Raw genomic sequence first — 18,950 nt, forward strand, 5'->3', positions numbered from 1 at the left:
GGTGTTACTTAAATCCATAGAAAAAAGAAATATGGTGACTATTCTTTTTTTTTATTTTTTATTTTTTATATTAGAGTGTGGTTGTTGGCTAGTCCACGATCTGAATCCCTCTCCACTGCGTTTTACTTTAATATAAAGCTACTCTTCCACAATTGATTATCCAACTATTTCCGAATATAATTGTTATGTAGGCTAATTTCAAAAACAAAATAACAGTTTGTCTTGTGTTCTTGAACACCAACACGCCCGTGTAGTAGGCCTTAAACGCGTCAGTGCGATCCTTGTGGAACAGGAGAACGTCAGGTTTGCGGCGTTTTAATTTCAACAGCGGCACAGTTTCCAATAATAGGCCTACCAAGACAAGAGGGCAACAACATTTGGTATTTAAACGTCTTTCATAGAACGTGATTAAAGCTCGGCTGCTGTGACGTAAACGAGATTGTCCCGTAGGTGAGTCTCGCGCAGCCAGCCCTGCTTCCCTCCTCTTCCTCTCGCGCCCCTCCTGCCTGCCTTCGTGAAAAGATACGATGAAATCGCTCGTGCTCGCTGTCATCATCATCATCAGCGCCGCCCTGTAGAGAGAGAGAGAGAGAGAGACGGAGCGCGCCCCCCTCCCCACAACAACCCCAACCCCGCAGGCTCGAGCACAACGACCCCACCCCCCAACCCCCTCTGAGAGAGGAGACGGAGCGAGAGAGGCACTAACAGAGTCACGGAGAAAAGACCGTTTCGGGATCCCGGCTCTGTTTTGCCCTCAATCCGGGCCTAATGCTGTAGCAGACAGCGCAGGAGGAGAGCTCGAGTGAGAGACAACGCACTGATTGAGAGTCGGTGAGGGACAGGGCGGACCGGAGAGACGACGGGATTGCACATTCGCTTGGAAACATGGGATGTACACTGAGCGCCGAGGAGCGCGCTGCTCTGGACCGGAGCAAGGCCATCGAGAAAAACCTGAAGGAAGACGGGGTGGTCGCCGCCAAGGACGTCAAACTGCTTCTGCTCGGTAAGAGAAGAGCCTCTCCGGCCGGCCGCGGGGCTGCTGCGCCTCGGCACGGCACGGCACGGCTCGGTTTGGTTTGGTTGTGGTGGGACTGCGTGGGGCGGAGGTGCTCTCCGTGGTACTGATTTCATTGCCGGCTCTCACTCTGCCCTCCGTTCTTTACAGGCGGCGGAGAGTCCGGTAAAAGCACCATCGTCAAACAGATGAAGTAAGTGTCTTTTTTATTTTTTATTTTATTTTTGCTTAACTTAACCAGCTCCGTCTCAGCCAGAGTAAAAGGCCCGAGATTGCGCCTCCCATATCTGTGCTAAGGCAGGCTGAGCCGCCATGTTTCAAGAGGCCGTAGCCCCGGAGGAGTGCCGGTGACTCGAGCACCTGCTGCAGGCAGACGGCTGCGGAGGCCGCCCCGGTGCGTCCCAGGGTGCTGTTCATTGCCTGGGTGCTGAAATGTGGTTAACGAGGGTTTTACTGACTACAGGGAGTGTGCGACTAGGGGATATGTGGTTGTTGTTCCTCCGTGCGTGCGCGCGTGTGTGCGTGTATGTGCGCGCGCGCGCGTGTGTATTACATTGAGGTCACTACAGCTCCATTAGTGAATACCTCTGCTTTTAATCTTAATGGCTTTAAGTGCCCGATATCGCCGGGAGTACTTTGCCTATAAAGCGGATTTACGCTGAAATATGGCTTCTAAAACCGCATCCAAACCTTCCCCCTGTCTAAGCTAAACCACTCTTTGATTTTTTAAATCACTGTTGTTGTTTTCTCTAAACCTCTTAGTTAAGTTTCTAGATTTTTCAGTGCGGAAGAGGCACGGCCCATTGTATATTTCTTTTCGTGTGAAACATCTCTCCCAGTGTTTGTGGGTAGCAGTGTTTCTCTCTGCCTCCGTCCTGCTCACCGCATCCCGGCCTGCAGTGCACTGACTGCACCCTCCCTCCCTCCCTCCCTCCCGCCTTTCTTCCTTCCATGCCCTGCTTCCTCCTCTTCCCATCACCTCATTATCCTCCCTGTGGTCTCTAGTTGTCCATAACTCAATGCTGTGCCATGAACACAAGACACTGGGACCAAATAGTGTTTACAGATACTTTCCAGGGTTTATTTAAGCAGCAGATGAATGGGTTTTACTACACAGTCTGGGTCATAAAGTTTAGGTATTGGAGACTAAGTTTAGCATCTTCTCCTATGATATGTCCACTCATCATCATCACACTGGTTAGAATAAAGGTTGAGAGGTTCATATTGTGTAATTCAGGCATGGATGTGGTGGTTTCATAATTGCAATGAGATTGCTGTGTGTGTGTGTGTGTGTGTGTGTGTGTGTGTGTGTGTGTGTGTGTGTGTGTGTGTGTGTGTGTGTGTGTGAGAGAGAGAGAGAGAGAGAGAGAGAGAGAGAGAGATAGTCTGAAAGGTTGCAAGAACTTTTGACAATTTTAAAAACCTTAAAATGGTCAGAAAATGTAACTTATAATAATTGAATCCCATAGCTGGAAAGATGTATACATAAAGTAGCCTAGATTTGGGGTTTGGATTATACTACTTCATTGAGGGTGATGTAGTACTGCAGAAATGTCAGTGGTGTCTATTTTTTACACTTTTTTGTAAAAACACTTGTGACTGATCAGTTCTCATCAATTGCGCATACTATACATAGAGCTGAAACAATTAGTCCATGAAATTAAGAATTAATCTGCAACTATTTTGATAACCTCCTAATCATTTAAGATTCTCTTTAATAAGTTAATAAGTTTCTCTATGATATTAAGTTTAATATCTTTGAGTTTTGGAATGTTTGTTTGACAAAATGACAGATTTGAAGATTTCCCTTTGAGTTTTGTTAAAAAATGTGTTTTTTTACTACTTTTCTAAATTCTTTATAGACCAAACAAGTCTTGATATAATGAGAAAATAATCAGCAATTTAATCGCTAAGGTATATGTTTGATAGTTGCCGCTTTAACTGTATATTCATTTAAACTTCTGTCTTTGGCTTGTGAGGCCCACAAGCATTTTGCATACACTGAATGTACAAAATATAAAATAAAACACCTCTTTGAGGGTTCCCCCCAAGCACCAAGACGCTGACACATCTCTCACCTAAACAATAGTCACAATTACTTTAGACCTGAAACAATAAGTTGATTGACCACATTACTTTATTGACAGAAAAAATAAGCTGCAACTATTTTCATGATCGAATAATTGCTTTAGTCATTTTTGTTAAATAGTTTTGTTTCCCAAACATTCTCAGCTTCCTGCTTCTTAAATGTGAGGATTTGATGCTTTTCTTTGTCTTACATGATAGCACATTGAATATATTTGGGACTGTTGGCCAGACAAAATAAAACAATTGAAGACGTAGCCTTGAGCTGTGGAAAAATAAAGTGTGCACTTTTCACTATTTTCTCTTATTTCATAGACAAAGCGATTAATCGGCACATTAACTGCTAATAAAAATGAACCGTTGTTTGCAGCCCTAAATTATTTTACAGCCTTTGCTGTGTGAAATATCACCTTTGCTCCTTTCCCCTAAAGGTTAATGTTGTATTTCATAAAACTGTTAATTTTTAGGATGTTAGTGGAGGTGGCCACTGCTATAAAACCTCTTTTCATAACGAGCACTGGTGAAGTGAATTTCGGTAAAAACCATCATCCCTTATTTATTTTCCTTATCAAACATCAATGACTGACCACAAAGGAGGTAAAGATAAGCTGCTGTTTAGGAAGTTATGACTCCTATATATTTTATAGATTCAGTCAGAGTGAGGGTGTGTTGATGGCTAATTAAAGGTTTTGCAGTGCACTGTGTCGTACTAAATGTAACAGTACAGTTCTGTGTGGTGTGATTGATTGGTGCTCTGACTGATTCCACTAATAAATTATGAATGGCTTAAATATCACATTACTATCCAATTACAGATCACACACTGAGACTGTGATCAATTCCCATCCCATTATACAGTGACACACTTAAAGATGCATTTTAGATAGAGATGGTAGGATGAAGGGAGAGAGGACTATAATTGTGTTTAATGCCAAGAATCATCTGGCACACACACACAACACACACACACACACACACACACACACACAATGAAAAACCTCTGCCAGAACATCTGGACCTCTTATCGTAAAAAAAAAGACAATTATTCAGGTCATCAGGAACATATGTATATATATATATATATATATATATATATATATATATATATATATATATTATTCTCTTTAGTCCATGCTTGTGTCTTTGTGTTAATATCTGTGTGCAACTGCAGGATTATCCATGAAGATGGCTTTTCTGGGGATGATGTGAAGCAGTATAAGCCTGTGGTCTACAGCAACACCATCCAGAGCTTGGCGGCCATCCTCCGAGCCATGGACTCACTGGGCATCGAGTTTGGAGACAAGGATAGAAAAGTAAGTCTCACAATTACCCTCCAGCTGAAATGTTCACCTACAGACTGCTGAGAAACTGAGATTGTATTTATGTTTAGGGGTTGAAATCTTATACTGCCAAATCATGGCTTGAGAATAATCAGAAGATTGTTTAGTGTGATAAATCCCACTATCTGCTTGGGTTAAGGCATCTAGTTGATGTCCCTCACATGGACTTGATGCTAGTCAAACTGGAACTGTCATTTAAAGAAATCAGATATCTTAAACCTCAATACCTGTACAACAGGGGATTCAAAATAAATCCACAGTATAATTGTGTTCCTCTTTCCCTGATCTTATGAAATGTATCCATCCAGGCGGATGCTAAGCTGGTGTGCGATGTGGTCAGTCGTATGGAGGACACAGAGCCATACTCTGCAGAGCTTCTTACTGCTATGAAGCGTGTATGGACCGATGCTGGGACTCAGGAGTGCTTCAGCCGTGCCCGGGAATACCAACTCAACGACTCTGCTCAATAGTAAGTACAGATATAGACTATAAGGACCCATATTTGCAAAAATAGCCACCCATTCTCTATTCCACATTCTTCTTGATCTTTGTCTTTATCAGCTACCTGGACAGTCTAGACCGGATCGGGGCAGCAGACTACCAGCCCACAGAGCAGGATATCCTGAGAACCCGAGTGAAGACTACTGGTATCGTCGAAACCCACTTCACCTTCAAAAACCTCCATTTCAGGTAGCTTACATGTAGCTCACAACAACTTGGCCTTTGTTGTTGGCATTTTGTGTAAGATTAGGTTCAGGGATTAGAGCTCTGGGTCTGAATTGACTTCTTGCACTTTTTCCAGGCTGTTTGACGTTGGGGGTCAGAGATCAGAGAGGAAGAAGTGGATCCACTGCTTTGAAGATGTGACTGCCATTATCTTCTGCGTTGCTCTGAGTGGATACGACCAGGTGCTCCATGAAGATGAAACAACTGTAAGTATGACTCAGTTAATTCAGTCTGAATCCCTCTGATGCACAAATCACGGTGGGACTTTGACTGATGTGTCCTGGTTGGACATATATGATATAACTGCAACACCACCAATTGAATTCTGGACGGGGACCTTTGATGCATTGATATCCTTAATTTGGACCTTTGTCTCTTTCCCTCTCTATTCCCCATTTGCACATTACTGTTACCTATATATTAAAGGCAAAATGCCAAAATAAAAGTATCTTAAAGGTTGATAGTTACAGATTTACAACACCAGTGCATTTTCTGTCTTTATTCACTTCTTAATGTTCATAATTTCACTCAAGTCAAGTCAAACATAGTTATAGAACATACATTCTTATTCATATGTCCAGTATGGGATGTCATTTTTTTAACAGGGAGTACTAAGTAAGTAAGTATTTAGAGAATATTTAGATCCAAGACAAAACTGACCAAAGGGCGGGACTCAGAGAAAAAAAAATCCAATCACAAATCTGCTACTTCAGCACCACGGACAGCACTATGGATTTTTCAATACACAGTTAGGCTACTAATATTTCAGGGCCATGGTCGGGGCCATAGATTCTAACTTGCGCAAACCTCAGTCCGATAAAGAATAAATGAGCAGACTAGACTAACATATTCAACCAAACTCTCTCTGCTACTATGGGATGGAGGGGGAGCGTAACAGGTTAACATTTAACATTTAGGTCATTTTTCTAACAAGGGGAATGGCATCCCAACTCATATCACCAATATGTTACAATTTGTCTCAAAGGCTTCACAATCTGTACAACAAACTATCTTTTGATTTGAAAAATGAAAAAAATGCCCTGGGGAGGGAGAAACCCCATTAAAAGCAACAGAAGAGGGCCCCTCTTTCAGTACAGACAGTGAAACTACCACTACTACTTTTAATAAACTGTGAAATCATTTATTTAATTAATTTAACCATTTTTAAATTGATGATTTGTCTACCTATTTCTTCTTTGGCCAGCCAGGTGCTTGGGGTTAGGGTTTAATAATATTTTAAATGTTTATTTGTTCTGTTTTTCATTTATATTAATGAAAAAACCTTTGAAAGATGAATGTATTAAATCCCAGTTGTTTTCCATAGACAATCACTTTGGTATTTATCAGTTACACATGAAGCAATTATCTGTTGTTGATGAAGTGAACAACAGTTCACACACAACACTGCTGTTTTAAGTTATTCTACTCCAGGCCCTCTCCTCACACCAACACCAACCACATATTTATTCTTCCTGCAGAACCGCATGCATGAGTCCCTCATGCTCTTTGACTCCATCTGTAACAACAAGTTCTTCATCGACACCTCCATCATCCTCTTCCTCAACAAGAAGGATCTGTTTGGTGAAAAGATCAAGAAGTCACCGCTGACGATCTGTTTTCCAGAATACACAGGTGAGTTTCGTTTTTGTAAGCAGAGCTGCTTCACGAGCAAAATTACAAATGTTGATGCTTCATGCTTACTGCGTTTCTCTCTCTCTTTCTCTGTTTCCTCCTTTGGTCTCCAGGTGCTAATACTTACGACGATGCTACTGCATATATTCAGGTTCAGTTTGAGAGTAAGAGCCGCTCTCCCAATAAGGAGATCTACTGTCACCTGACCTGTGCCACAGACACAGGAAACATCCAGGTAGTGTTTGATGCCGTCACTGACATCATTATTGCAAACAACCTTAGAGGGTGTGGCTTATACTGAGGCCTGGCCAAGCACAGAGGTTGTCATGGAGAGTATGAGGTGTTAATAATGATAATTTTGATGATACTTAAACACATAAATATGTAATTCTACACGTCCAAATGGACCCAAAGAGCTGCCGTCCGACACCACACTGGATTATTGCCATGATTTGTTCCCATCCTCTCATTTTGATTTCAGTATACAATCCCGTTTTGTCTTATAAAAATGTGTTTTTGAGCTGAATGTTTCATGTGTAGTTGATGACTGTGTCAACAACTGGGAAGGTCAGAAGGGGCAGCACCAGGGTTGTATTCAGCTGGACCCTCGTTTTACAAAAGAAATACAACGCGAGGAGTGTGTAATGTCATTTTTAACCACAGCGTGGACTATAGTCCCATTCTTTACGTGACATTTTTATGTGGTTTTATATGTAATTCTCGAGGCATTTATATCTATACTGAATATAGCCTGTTGTGCTCCGTTTGAAGAGCTGCTGTGTGTATGAAGGTGGAGTTGATGATGATGATGATGTTGGGGAGGTGCTGTAGCCTACTCGTGGCTGAGGCTCATGGTTGGAAAGGAGGCTATTTTAACTTTCAGAAGGGACAAAGCTCTTCTCTCCTTCAGACCCACACATGACTGAGTAGCCTGCAGGTCATTCCCACTCTCTATTTTCTCTTTTACTTTAAAACATAATGAGAGGATTCTTCTGTTCAGAGTGGCTGCCCATTTCCATTGGCCTCCTGTAGCAGGAGGAAATGCCTATCAGCCAATGATATCAAAAAACAAAAACAAACGTCATATCGGTGCCAACCATCTGAGGACAGATTAGGATCAGAAATCATAGTTCATGTTCATACTATCAAATATTATTTAAGTAACAGATTATTATCGAATGATTTATTTATTTAAGCCTCATGCCCTACATGACTCCTCCTACCTCCTGAAATCCCGTGCCACATATTTATTTCCTGACATGAAAAACTGGGGTACACTGACACCTGTCTACAGTTCAGAGGCTAGAAAGCAGCCCTCTAATGACATCTTGTTCTCTGTGCCGTGCTTTACCCTTCAATGTGAATCTGTGTAGAAGTAGAAGACTGCACAAGAACAAGATCATTTGAGGCAGCCTGTCTGGGGAGTTGTGGGTTTTTCCGACCCTCTTCTCCACTGATCAGTAAACAGGGAACCATTATCCCGTCTGTCACGTTTCTCTTTTCACGGAGAAAAAGTACAGCTCTCCATTTTCACCTGTGCACCCAGAAATTCATCTTCCCATCCCTGTATACTCTTACCTATCACATATCAGTCCCCATATCCTATCTCCATTTTCACCTTAAAAGCACCGTACTGTATATATATTATGATTATACCAGATTTTTTTTTTACTGTGAATGTTTTTGTGCTGCACCCCATCCTATTTGGTAGTTTATTGGTTGCTCTCATGTGGAATGTTTGTGCTGAGCCAATCGAATGTTGTGTTTACATTAAAGCCACACTTTTCCTAACTATTCCTGCTGTTTGTGGTCTGAGTCTGATTACACTGACGAAGGTAAGAGTGAGGATGACAAACTGTATGCTCGCAGCGCATCCTCCCAGCAAAAGTTTAGACCAGGAAATTAGGCTGAACATTATGAAAATGGACCACTTTTAATGCTTCATTGCCTGGTGAACACAGCTTTGTATTTAGTGTCAGAAATATGTAGAAAAGATTGGGAACAGGTCTTGCATGGGAATAGGGCAGCACTTCATGAAATATGGCGGGTGGCAGGGATCAGAGGCATTGCAGAGCGGCTCTCAATTTATTAGGTTAAACGTGTTCCATCATCACAGACAAGGAGCTATTCATATATTGAATGACTAGGCTGGATCAGCTGTCTGACCTGCTTTCAGTTTAATGGGTATGATGTTCATTACTGACATTTCACTGACAGCCGCAGAGCTCCACTCCTCAGTCCCAGTGTGTCCTCGTTTCTCAGAGCCAGCTACAGGTTAAAAGGTTGGAACTCCCCGAACAATTACACTTTTTAATCACACGTTTAGGAGAATACTCTCACATTTTACAGCTCATTCATATCAAATAGTTCACCATCTCTGCCACGTTAACCCCAAACCATGACCCTAACAGCTGAGCTGCAACTCTGATACGGACTGACATGAGCTGGGTGTGGAGCAGAAGGCAGAGTCTGAAAACCCGACTGAAATCTCCAGGCTAAGCATTTTTGTTTCAGAAAAAATAGAAATCCCCAGCCATTTTGCCTTGTGCCCTGTCCCACATCCATTTACATAAACATGGATTAAACCTGGATTGTGCAGAGCTCTTTAGTGAAAAAAGCATCACAAGGTGGGTACTTCAAGGCAATCACAGTTAACCAGTGGAGTGCTTCATGAGTTACAGTCGCAGCCTCTTGATATCTTCACTTCTGAAGTCAACACGCAGCGCTAGAACCTGACGCACCTCCGCTGGAGTCAGCCGCCACGTCAGGGGGCCCGAGTTTGGGCCCCAGTAATCCAAGATCTCAGTTACCTGCAGTACAAATAGGTACATGTGAGTAAACCAGGAGGAAGTAACCATATCGTAAGTCAGTCAAAGTAGCAATACTGTACTGTGAAAATTAGTATCATAAGCAAAATGTATTTCAAAAGTAACAGTATTCATAATGCAGAACATTGCCCCCGTTATATATTACTGGATTCTTTTTTATTGATAAATGAATGTGTAATTAGCAGTTAATTGGCAGTTTCGCAACAAAAGTCCCAGGCCTGACTTAATCTCAAGACGCTCTCCTGCATCTACCAACGTTTTACTGCTGGAGTTGGTCGAGGTGCAGCCAATTAAACGGCTTTATATCTTCTCAGTAGTCATTTTATGACAATGCATCATATTTTATAACTAGTAACTAAAACTGTCAGATAAATGTGGTGGAGTAAAAAATACAATATTTCCAATTGAAATGTAGTGAAGTAGAAGTATAAAGTAGCATAAAATGGAAATACTCAAAACTTAAAACTGTACTGGAGTAAATGTACTTAGTTACATTCCACCACTGACATAAACATAAAATAATGATGTGTGTAAAATGATCTAAATTACCCGCTCCAGGTTGAGGATGGTGGCCATTTGTGTGAGACGAGCAAACTTATCCCTGATGGTCCAGGTGGTCACGGTGGTGAGGTACGCCACAAGAGACCGAAGCTCTTTATCGAACTGGAGCCCTCCGAGCTACAACAGAAACAGTGGATGGACTTTATGTTGTACAAAGTATAAACAGTTATTTAGAGGTTTTATTGAAAACACTCTGCTCAAAATAGAAAGATGCTCTTATGACAAAAGGGAGCAGCCTCTCTTGCAGGCCTTTCTGGACTCATTAATAAATCATTGCCTGAGGCCTTTCATCACGTGTTAGTGATGTGATGCAATGTGATGCAGAGGGTGCTCTGCGCCACCTTGTGGCCGAGGTCAGCTCCTCACCCTGCTGAATGAACATTTGAGGACGGTCTTCTCCATTTCAATGGATATCAAGCTGGTCATCAGGCTGGTCAGTATGTCGTAGATGACAGGAGACTGGGCCGTCTGGTGAGGGGACACAGAGGCGTTAAAAAATAAATAAGACACACACACACACACACACACACACACACACACACACACACACACACACACACACACACACACACACACACACACACACACACACACACACACACACACACACACACACACACACACACACACACACACACACACACACACACACACACACACACACACACACACACACTTTTGGAGTCACAGCTGAAATGTTACCTTGAACTCTGCCATGAGCTGCTCCAAGTTAACGATGAGCTGCTGCACCCAGGGATCATTAGCTTCATAATCATTAAACTCCTCCTGGGAGAAACACCAGCTGTTACAGAGACATGTTTTTATGGACTGTGGTTTATTTTTGCTCACTATTCTGAAACCGTTACCTCTTCTATGTTGTGGGAGATGGACAGGAAGCTGCTAATCCAGGGTTTGACCTGAGGCTTTATGGCTGTTGTGTTTAACTCAGTCAGGCCCTCCTGTGAAATAAAATCATATCAGAGTATGAAACTTTTATCACTCAGTGGCAGGGAGGTTTTCATTTTTCCTCATTAAAGTGACACCATTAAAGCAACACTAGAGAACTTTTCCCGCTTCGGTCCCCCTACAGGTTGGAAGCTGAATTGTCCATTACATTACATTGTGCAAGTTTGCCAGATCAGGTAGTGGATCTGTAGTTCAAATGAACTGGACAATGTAATGGACAATTCCGCTTCCAACCTGTAGGGGGACTGAAGCAGGAAAAGCTACCTAGTGCTGCTTTAATATATATATATTATATACAATTAGCCAGGCTCTGCCCTCCTACGTACTTCCACTCAATTTTCATTTCCCTTCAGTACTCCGTCACATGCGCATGACATACGTCACGACCAAACATTTGCGATTGGTTATGGCAGATCCAGAGTGGCTCTGGGCAGATCCAATAGTTTTAAACTTCAACAGAGCACCCGCCTTCCAGGAAGTTAACACTTGTCAATGGAGAGTGGCCTGACTCTCTGTACAAATGAAATGTACGAGAGTCTTGTAGGAGCAGGCTAATATGTAATAGCTATCTCCACAAAATGCATGTTTATTTACATAAAGTAAATCTGTCACTCTAACCCTATGAAAACACACAGATAGAATTGTTCCCTGTTGTGTAGCACCTACTGTTAATAAGTAAATACACAGCTCTCGGCTGAAAAGCACAGATCAATGGGTGTGTGTCTCTCCAACCTGTAAGAGATCCTTGAACTTGGCAGATGTGTTGACGAGGTCGGACAAACAGCTTTCAATCTTGGCTTGTTCTCCAGAGCCGGCGCCCTGATTAAACAACTTGGAGCAGTCATTCTGAGAGGCAAAAAAGAAGAGGAGGGACATCACCAAACAATGAGGTCAACTATAAGTGACAAGATGAATAGAAGAGATGCAGAGTGCTAGCACAGGTGTGAAACTTACCTCAAGGTTTCTCTTTAAAGTCGTGATATTCTCACTACACACCTCAACGTTATTCAGAGTCACCTGAGATGGAAAGAAAGAAAGAAAAAAAAACAAAAACACAATGGATCAGTAGGATTCATACTATTCAGGGCTATTCTTTCTCTGAATATATAGTCTGCAGAATTATTTTTACTTTTACGGTGTAACTGGTAGCCTTGAACCTTTTAAGTGTTTCTTGATTCTAATCTACCTTTTGACAAATTGGTTAAAAGGTTTTTGAAGTCGTACTTCCTTCAGCTAAGGGCCATTTTAAAAATGAAAGCACTACTTACATCACTTAAATTAGGAGGAGGGTTATTCATGCATTTGATTCCTGAATTTAGTTACTGCTGCTGTTTCTTTATATCATAGTCTGGTTAATAATTTCTAAGATACTGCCTGAGAGCGAGATGAGGAGATATGCATGTGCGTGCGTGCATGCGTTTGTCTATTTGGCTTACCAGAAATGCAGCCTTGGCGTGTTCAGCGCTCTCGATGCCCATCGTGTTGAACTTCCCCTGCTGTAAGCTGCTCTGCATCAGACTGACCGCACTGCTGACGCCACGCTGGATGTCCTGAAGCGTCGTAGCCGGGAAGCCCTGCCGCAACTTATTATACAACACCTCCCTGCCAGGTGGAGAGAGACGGGGAAGGAAGAGAAATACATACATGAGAACTAAAGAAGAGTAAAAATAAAATAAAAAAAATAAATAAAAAGTATTAAATATGTCAACTGTAAAGTGAAAGAGTGAGCACCTGAAGTCAGACTCCAGCACAGAGTTAGCGTGGTTGATCATTGCACAGAGGCAGTCGATGCTGGAGCTGGATAAAGCTCTACTGATGCACTTCTTCACAATGTAGAAACAGTCGTCCACCATGCTGGAGGTCAGCTGACCCTTTTCATATGTATCCATAGCAACAGCCTGAGGAGGAAAATGTATTCTATTTAAACTGAATTGAATATGCTCTAATGAGTAAATATTACATTATATGTGTGAAATACACTGTTTTCCCCTAAATGTTCAACACTTGAAGTACCTCTATTGCAGGGATAACAATTTCATGGCATGTTTATTTTAAAATCTGTTCTTTTTAAAAAGGGCCACATGGTTATTTCGAGAGTAGTTAAAATAAAAACAAAAAATGAGCTTCAAAATTTTATTAAGAATCAGTACCAATACAGCAGAACCAGAAGACACATTTTTTTATTTCCACACGTCAAAATCTGGTGCTTGCATTACCCACAATGCAACACTTACTGCCTGCAGAGATTCAGGTGTTTTATGCTAGTAGCGGCTAATGTAGCCTCAAGCAGAGATGAGGAGTGGGCAACAGAGGCCCCTTTAAGATTATTTTGTCAAATATACAAATACGATATAAAATGGAGTCATTTACCTTGTTGACAGACTCTCTCATGTAGTACTCTTCCATTGGAATATAGTAACCAATCAGCTCCTGCATCGTCCTGCTCAACAAGCAGTGTTTCAGTAGCTTCTCCGTGTTCTGCTGATGCTCTGGGGTTTCCCAAAAATGTACACACAAATTAGTATTGTAGATTTTAGATGGACAGAAATCTTTTTAGCTCCACATCTCAAAAAGGTAGTTGGTGCACGCATCACCACGTTACTGTAAAACTACCCTGTGTGACGCTCTGAGCATCCCCAACTTCAAAGTCGGCCAGCATGCGACGGCGTAAGAAGCGCAGGTAGAGCTCCGCCCTTGCGTTCATCAGGGTTACTTCAGTCAGTACAGGGTCCAGCTCCCTGTTCATGTGAGACAGACGTGTAAACAAAAACACCATAGAGACAGTAATAGAGGAGAACAGGATTGATGATGCGGAGACAAACCTGGGCTCGATCCCCTCTCCCGGCACGCTCTTCATCATGCTGCTCTGGGCGACCTGAAACTACAGGAGGGATACAAGTTCACAGATATGCATTAAAAAACACTCATGTCATGCAGTTCAGATGTCATGCACACCTTGTTGTGGTATCCTCTCTGCTGTATAAACTTGTCGACTATTTTCTGGGCCTGTCGGTCACATTCCTGCTGCAGGTGAGTGATGAGTGTGTACAGATGCCCTGGACCGTAATACGTCTCTACTATGGGCTGATGAGTCTCAACGACACGAGCAATACCTGTAAACACACGCCGACGCGTTACAGGAGTCCATCCCGTGCAAACAAAGGCAAATGTACCCAGACGGAGAGCATCGGGCCTGTTTTCTCACCTTCCAGCAGCAGCGTCAGAGTGTCTGCAAATACCAGCAGTGCTCTCTTCTCGCCCAGATCTCCACCTGAAGCCAAGAGCAGGTTCTCCTCAGCTTTGGAAGAAAGCTGTGAGAATGCGTGTGTTAAAAAAATGAGACATAACATACAGTATCTGCAACTATTTCTGTGTGAAAAACAAAGATGGCTTAAGAGATCTATATTCATTATCCACATGTACTTACAGAGTGGGAACATTCTACTAATTTAAGTATTTAGCTGAAACTCTTAAACCAAATAGAACAAGTGCACCATCAGGATCAGGAAGGTATAAGTTTCATAGAATTTACAAGCAACAATCAATAAATAATGGAAATGTTTTACCAGAGTGAATAATAGAAAGCCCTTAGAAAGCAAGTACCTCAACCAAGGCTGCACAAGTCTGTTATTTCAATGGAAAATTTTTTAGAAGTTTCAAAGCTGCATATGGATCCAGAATCTTCATCTGATCTTCATCAAAATATACATTGTGATCCAAGGAATATATGTGCCAATATTATTTAATTCAAGTGCAGCAAAAAAAAAAATAACAAAAAGCAATCCCAGGATCAGCATTATAAACGTACCAACTCTTCATTGGTCCATTTCCCATCTTTCCACCAAAGTTAATTAAAGTTTTTGAGAAATACTCAGTAAGGTGGCCGACCACGGCAAACACGCTACAACGGCCCCAAACACTAACCTCACCGCCATTGAGGTTTTGAACGAACAGTCGCGGCCGTCACAAACACCTAAACCTCGGCCAGCTCCTCACCTGATGCGGATTGGCCCGGTTCGACGCTTCGGACACAAACTCATTGTGGCCTCCCAAGATGGATTATCGTGCAATATGCGATTCTCGCGTGATATCGCTTCAAATACAGAAACTACGCAAAGTAGTTTGTGGAACAGTGAGTGAGTGAGTGAGTGAGTGAGAGAGAGAGAGAGAGAGAGAGACGCACTACTTTTTAGAATCCACTTTAAAATAATTTTTTGGGGATTTTAAATGCCTTAATGGTCTTGCCCCACCCTATACATCTGAAGTGCTGCACCCTTATACACCTGTTCTCTCAGGTCAGCTGATCTACCTCTGCAAAGTCTGTATTTAAATATCTTCTTAAAACCCACCTCTTCTTCTTCTTCCGATTGTATTTTATGCCTTGCGAGTTGTGTGTTTTATTTATTCTTCTGTACAGCACTTTGGTCCACTGTTGTTTTAAAGTGCTCTACAAATAAAGTTAGCTAATGATGATGATGATGATGACATAACGTGTTGGCTGACCACTCGGACACAAAAAAGCACAAATTTACCTGACTGCAGAGATATTGGCCAAAACGGTCGAGGCCCTGCTGGTGGAGGCCCAACAGAGGGAAGATCTTGAAAAACCTTTCCACTTGTGCGAGGTCAACTGCTGCAACAGCTTCATCCAGCTTTTCAGCAACGATGACCTTAAGTTTCTGCTCTGCCTCCTGCAGCATTAACAAACTGGCATCCACAGCACTGCCTGTGGAGACATCATGTATTGCCAATCCAATCCAATCCAATCATGGATCATGCATTGGCAGAGTTACAGTGTAAGCCTAGACATATATTGTATCTATTTTACAGCTGATTTATAATGCTACTTACAGTTCAGTAAGAAATGTTTTTTTTTTCATGAAAAACTACAATCCTATAATGATCTGACAAAATCATTGTCAAAATGGTGCAAAAACTCAAATAGGATTACAGTACTTCTTCACGGCAGTGTAAAACTGAATACTGAGCGATGCACTATGGCAGAGAACTAGAAGCCTCGTACTTTCTTCTCCCTGCCTGCTCAGCTCAATAACCGACTGGTCCAGAGAGAGGTATCTGTGGATGTGAGCAGCAGCCTGCTCATAATCTTCGTTACGTAGAGCTGTCTGCACACCGTCTGTGCAGAACTTTAGATCGAGGATATCGTCGGCACGCTGGATGACGTTATACAGCCGTGTCTAGAAAAATAAAACAAGATACACACTAAAAGATCAGTGTGTGCGATCCAGTACAACATTGTTGTAATTAATACAACTTATAAACAAGTTGAATAAAACCTCTTATACACTGTTGAAAATTATACGTTTTGCAGGTGTTTTTGTCATTGTGTATTTACCTTTGCCAGGTCTAGCTGTCTGACTTTGCGGCTGACATTTTCAGCCAGACTGCAGGTAAATGTGATCATGCCTGACAGCTGACTGGCATCTCCTTCAATCAACTGTAGGTTGGGCCTATAGAGCACAGAGACAGCATTTAGTACAACAGAGAACATATTCTTGTTGAACACAAACTGTGTTGGTTGGAGCTCAAATAAATGATCATCAGGTGCTTTTTGAAACTACACTGATCTGTACAAACTGTACCCCATCCTCTGCAGCGCCAGCATCTTTGTGTGAATGGTCCCCTCCTGCCCCACCAGTCTTTCCAGCTCAGAATCCACTTCTTTCTGTATTAGGAGGAGAAAACAAAACATGTAATGAGCAACAAGAATATTAATGTTTTGATTTCAGCATCCTATACTGTGTAGCGCTCTACAACTTTAACTAGAGATGTTCCGATACCGATACCAGTATCGGTATCGGCTCCGATACTGCCTAAAATGCTGGTATCGGTATCGGGAAGTACTGGAGTTTATGCACCGATCCGATACCACGTAATGAAGCCCTAAAGAAAATCTACGTTAAAGTAGTTTATTTATGTTCTTTTTCATTATAACTATAAAAGAAAGTTCTGGGGCATTCCTTGTTTGCGTTTGTTCATGTTTCACAAAGAGTTTAACCTGAGCCAGACCGACAACAAAGAAAGAAATCATATCACATCCATACAGAGATAGTAGTATACAGATGTTAAAACATAATGAAATATATGACTCACTGGTATCGGATCGGTACTCGGTATCGGCCGATACGCAAGTTCAGGTATCGGAATCGGTATCGGGAAGCAAAAAAGTGGTATCGGACCATCTCTAACTTTAACATGTCTGTTTTTCTTTATTCAGTGTCCAACTGCCTTCATATTTTCCATCAAAACATACATTAATGTTTTTAATTAACCACATATTGAGTAATTATCTAGGCATGTAGATGTCTGATAGATGTGTCAATTATTAGAAAATATGGCATATATGTAGTTTAAGAGATATAGGGTGAGTTGAATAATCTTGTTGCATTAACAGGGCCAGTATAGGACTCCATAGCTATGTAAATTTAGGCATTTGGGGCCTTAGTGTATATGTTGTTTGCTCTATCTAGTAAGCTTTTTTAGGATTTCTGAGCAATAATTTATTCCTTACTTTTGTTGATGTGCGGATATATCTGATGGACATGCCATTACCTACGGTCTACGGTACAAAAATTGCCCGTGAATTCATTTTCTTTGAAGGCACTATCACATTTCTTCATTTGATTGCGTGATTGCTTGTCAATCAGTAAGCCATATCTTTTAAAAGTCTCTAAACAGATATTCATAATTGATGCACTAAGAGCTGAAAGCTCTGGGCTGGGCTGTAGAGAGGGGGCACGGCACTCATATCAGTAAGTGTAGATATTTCATGGTCGTAGTGGGGTGTATGTTTCGTCATAACATTTAATTATTATGAGAATTTGTATGTAAACATGAGATACATTATTGGTGGCAGCAGGGTATATATTTAGGATGGTCTTACAATGGTGGTAACAAATCTCAGTCAGATTCACCTGGTGGGACAAACTGGTTGACCTATTCACTACCAACCAGCGGTCACATATGTATGACTAGCACCAAGTCAAAATCCCAACAACCAGAACCAATTCTGCGGTCAAAATCCAACACTTCATGGTATGAACTGACTATTGGTAGACACAGGTGTGTAGACGGTGTTGCGTACCCTGCTAACTCAGCTGCTAACGTTACCCCTGTCCTCCGCCTTTTCCAGAAAACATTAGTAGCTCTAGCCTGTCCTGCAAATACATGGCATTAGCTTGTTTAATTTCCATTAAGCCAAAAAATTTACAAAGTGGAGTTTTTGTTTTGAGCCAGCAGCATCCCGGAAGTTTACGTGATGGATGACGACAGTGAGTGTGCACGTCAAACAAACTGCTGTTAACGGTCGTTTATACAAACCTCCTCCGCGCAGAGCTGCTGGTAAACTCTCTCCAGGTCCTCCAGCTCCGTCAGGGCCGATATGGTCTCCATACTCACAGAGGACAGTGAGCCAGCTTCGCATCTTTTCGCTGCCACGGGCCCGTTGTCAGCCATCTTCCGCCACCGATACAGAACTTCAGGACCCCACGTCACAGAGGGGGGAAGTACACCCTGGGTTTAGCCTGTCAGGCAACTTCTTTTCACAGGAAGTGAGCTACAGAGGATACGGTCTGCCTCCTTGATTCAAAATTGTGACCCCAAACATGACCTTAACATTGGTATTTACCATATATATCATAAACCCACACATTCATATTTGTTGGTGGTGGGGTCTTGCTATGGCAGCACAGAAGCCGTACCTGAGAAGTTTAATTCCGGGTGCTAAACTCTCCTAAGGGTACTAAACTCTCCTAATACGCATGCGTTGTACGTGTT

At 42.0% G+C, this 18,950-nt stretch overlaps 2 protein-coding genes across 2 annotated transcripts; one reads left to right on the plus strand and one right to left on the minus strand.

Annotated features, from left to right (window-relative positions):
• The first annotated feature begins 527 nt into the window (after nucleotides 1–527).
• On the plus strand, nucleotides 528–8,592 carry gnao1b (guanine nucleotide binding protein (G protein), alpha activating activity polypeptide O, b). The gene is made up of 8 exons (XM_039795521.1): nucleotides 528–1,003; nucleotides 1,166–1,208; nucleotides 4,272–4,413; nucleotides 4,749–4,909; nucleotides 5,002–5,130; nucleotides 5,243–5,372; nucleotides 6,645–6,798; nucleotides 6,912–8,592. Exons 1-8 carry the CDS (start codon nucleotides 886–888, stop codon nucleotides 7,097–7,099), a joined length of 1,065 nt encoding a protein of 354 aa, XP_039651455.1. The 5' UTR covers nucleotides 528–885; the 3' UTR covers nucleotides 7,100–8,592.
• Nucleotides 8,593–8,855: 263 nt separating this feature from the next.
• Nucleotides 8,856–18,740, minus strand: cog4 (component of oligomeric golgi complex 4). Its single transcript, XM_039795512.1, has 19 exons — nucleotides 18,495–18,740; nucleotides 16,757–16,839; nucleotides 16,510–16,624; nucleotides 16,177–16,351; nucleotides 15,686–15,879; nucleotides 14,359–14,464; nucleotides 14,109–14,266; nucleotides 13,976–14,034; nucleotides 13,767–13,891; nucleotides 13,524–13,642; nucleotides 12,885–13,051; nucleotides 12,590–12,755; nucleotides 12,108–12,170; nucleotides 11,886–11,999; nucleotides 11,054–11,146; nucleotides 10,890–10,973; nucleotides 10,554–10,655; nucleotides 10,176–10,304; nucleotides 8,856–9,608 (listed from the first exon to the last, which is right to left on the minus strand). The coding sequence occupies exons 1-19, from the start codon at nucleotides 18,627–18,629 to the stop codon at nucleotides 9,474–9,476; spliced, it is 2,322 nt and encodes a 773-aa protein (XP_039651446.1). The 5' UTR covers nucleotides 18,630–18,740; the 3' UTR covers nucleotides 8,856–9,473.
• Nucleotides 18,741–18,950: the final 210 nt, after the last annotated feature.

This window comes from Perca fluviatilis, chromosome 3, assembly GCF_010015445.1.
Source record: "Perca fluviatilis chromosome 3, GENO_Pfluv_1.0, whole genome shotgun sequence".
Lineage (NCBI taxonomy): Eukaryota > Metazoa > Chordata > Actinopteri > Perciformes > Percidae > Perca > Perca fluviatilis.

Excerpts from the sequence above, each read along its gene's own strand:
- gnao1b (XM_039795521.1), top strand. The coding sequence starts at position 886 with ATGGGATGTACACTGAGCGCCGAGGAGCGCGCTGCTCTGGACCGGAGC. Across the intron at positions 4,414-4,748 it reads TTGGAGACAAGGATAGAAAA|GCGGATGCTAAGCTGGTGTG; the intron begins GTAAGTCTCACA and ends GTATCCATCCAG. Across the intron at positions 6,799-6,911 it reads CTGTTTTCCAGAATACACAG|GTGCTAATACTTACGACGAT; the intron begins GTGAGTTTCGTT and ends TTTGGTCTCCAG.
- cog4 (XM_039795512.1), bottom strand. The coding sequence starts at position 18,629 with ATGGCTGACAACGGGCCCGTGGCAGCGAAAAGATGCGAAGCTGGCTCA. Across the intron at positions 16,840-18,494 it reads AGCAGCTCTGCGCGGAGGAG|AAAGAAGTGGATTCTGAGCT; the intron begins GTTTGTATAAAC and ends CTCCTAATACAG. Across the intron at positions 15,880-16,176 it reads GAGCAGGCAGGGAGAAGAAA|GCAGTGCTGTGGATGCCAGT; the intron begins GTACGAGGCTTC and ends ATGTCTCCACAG.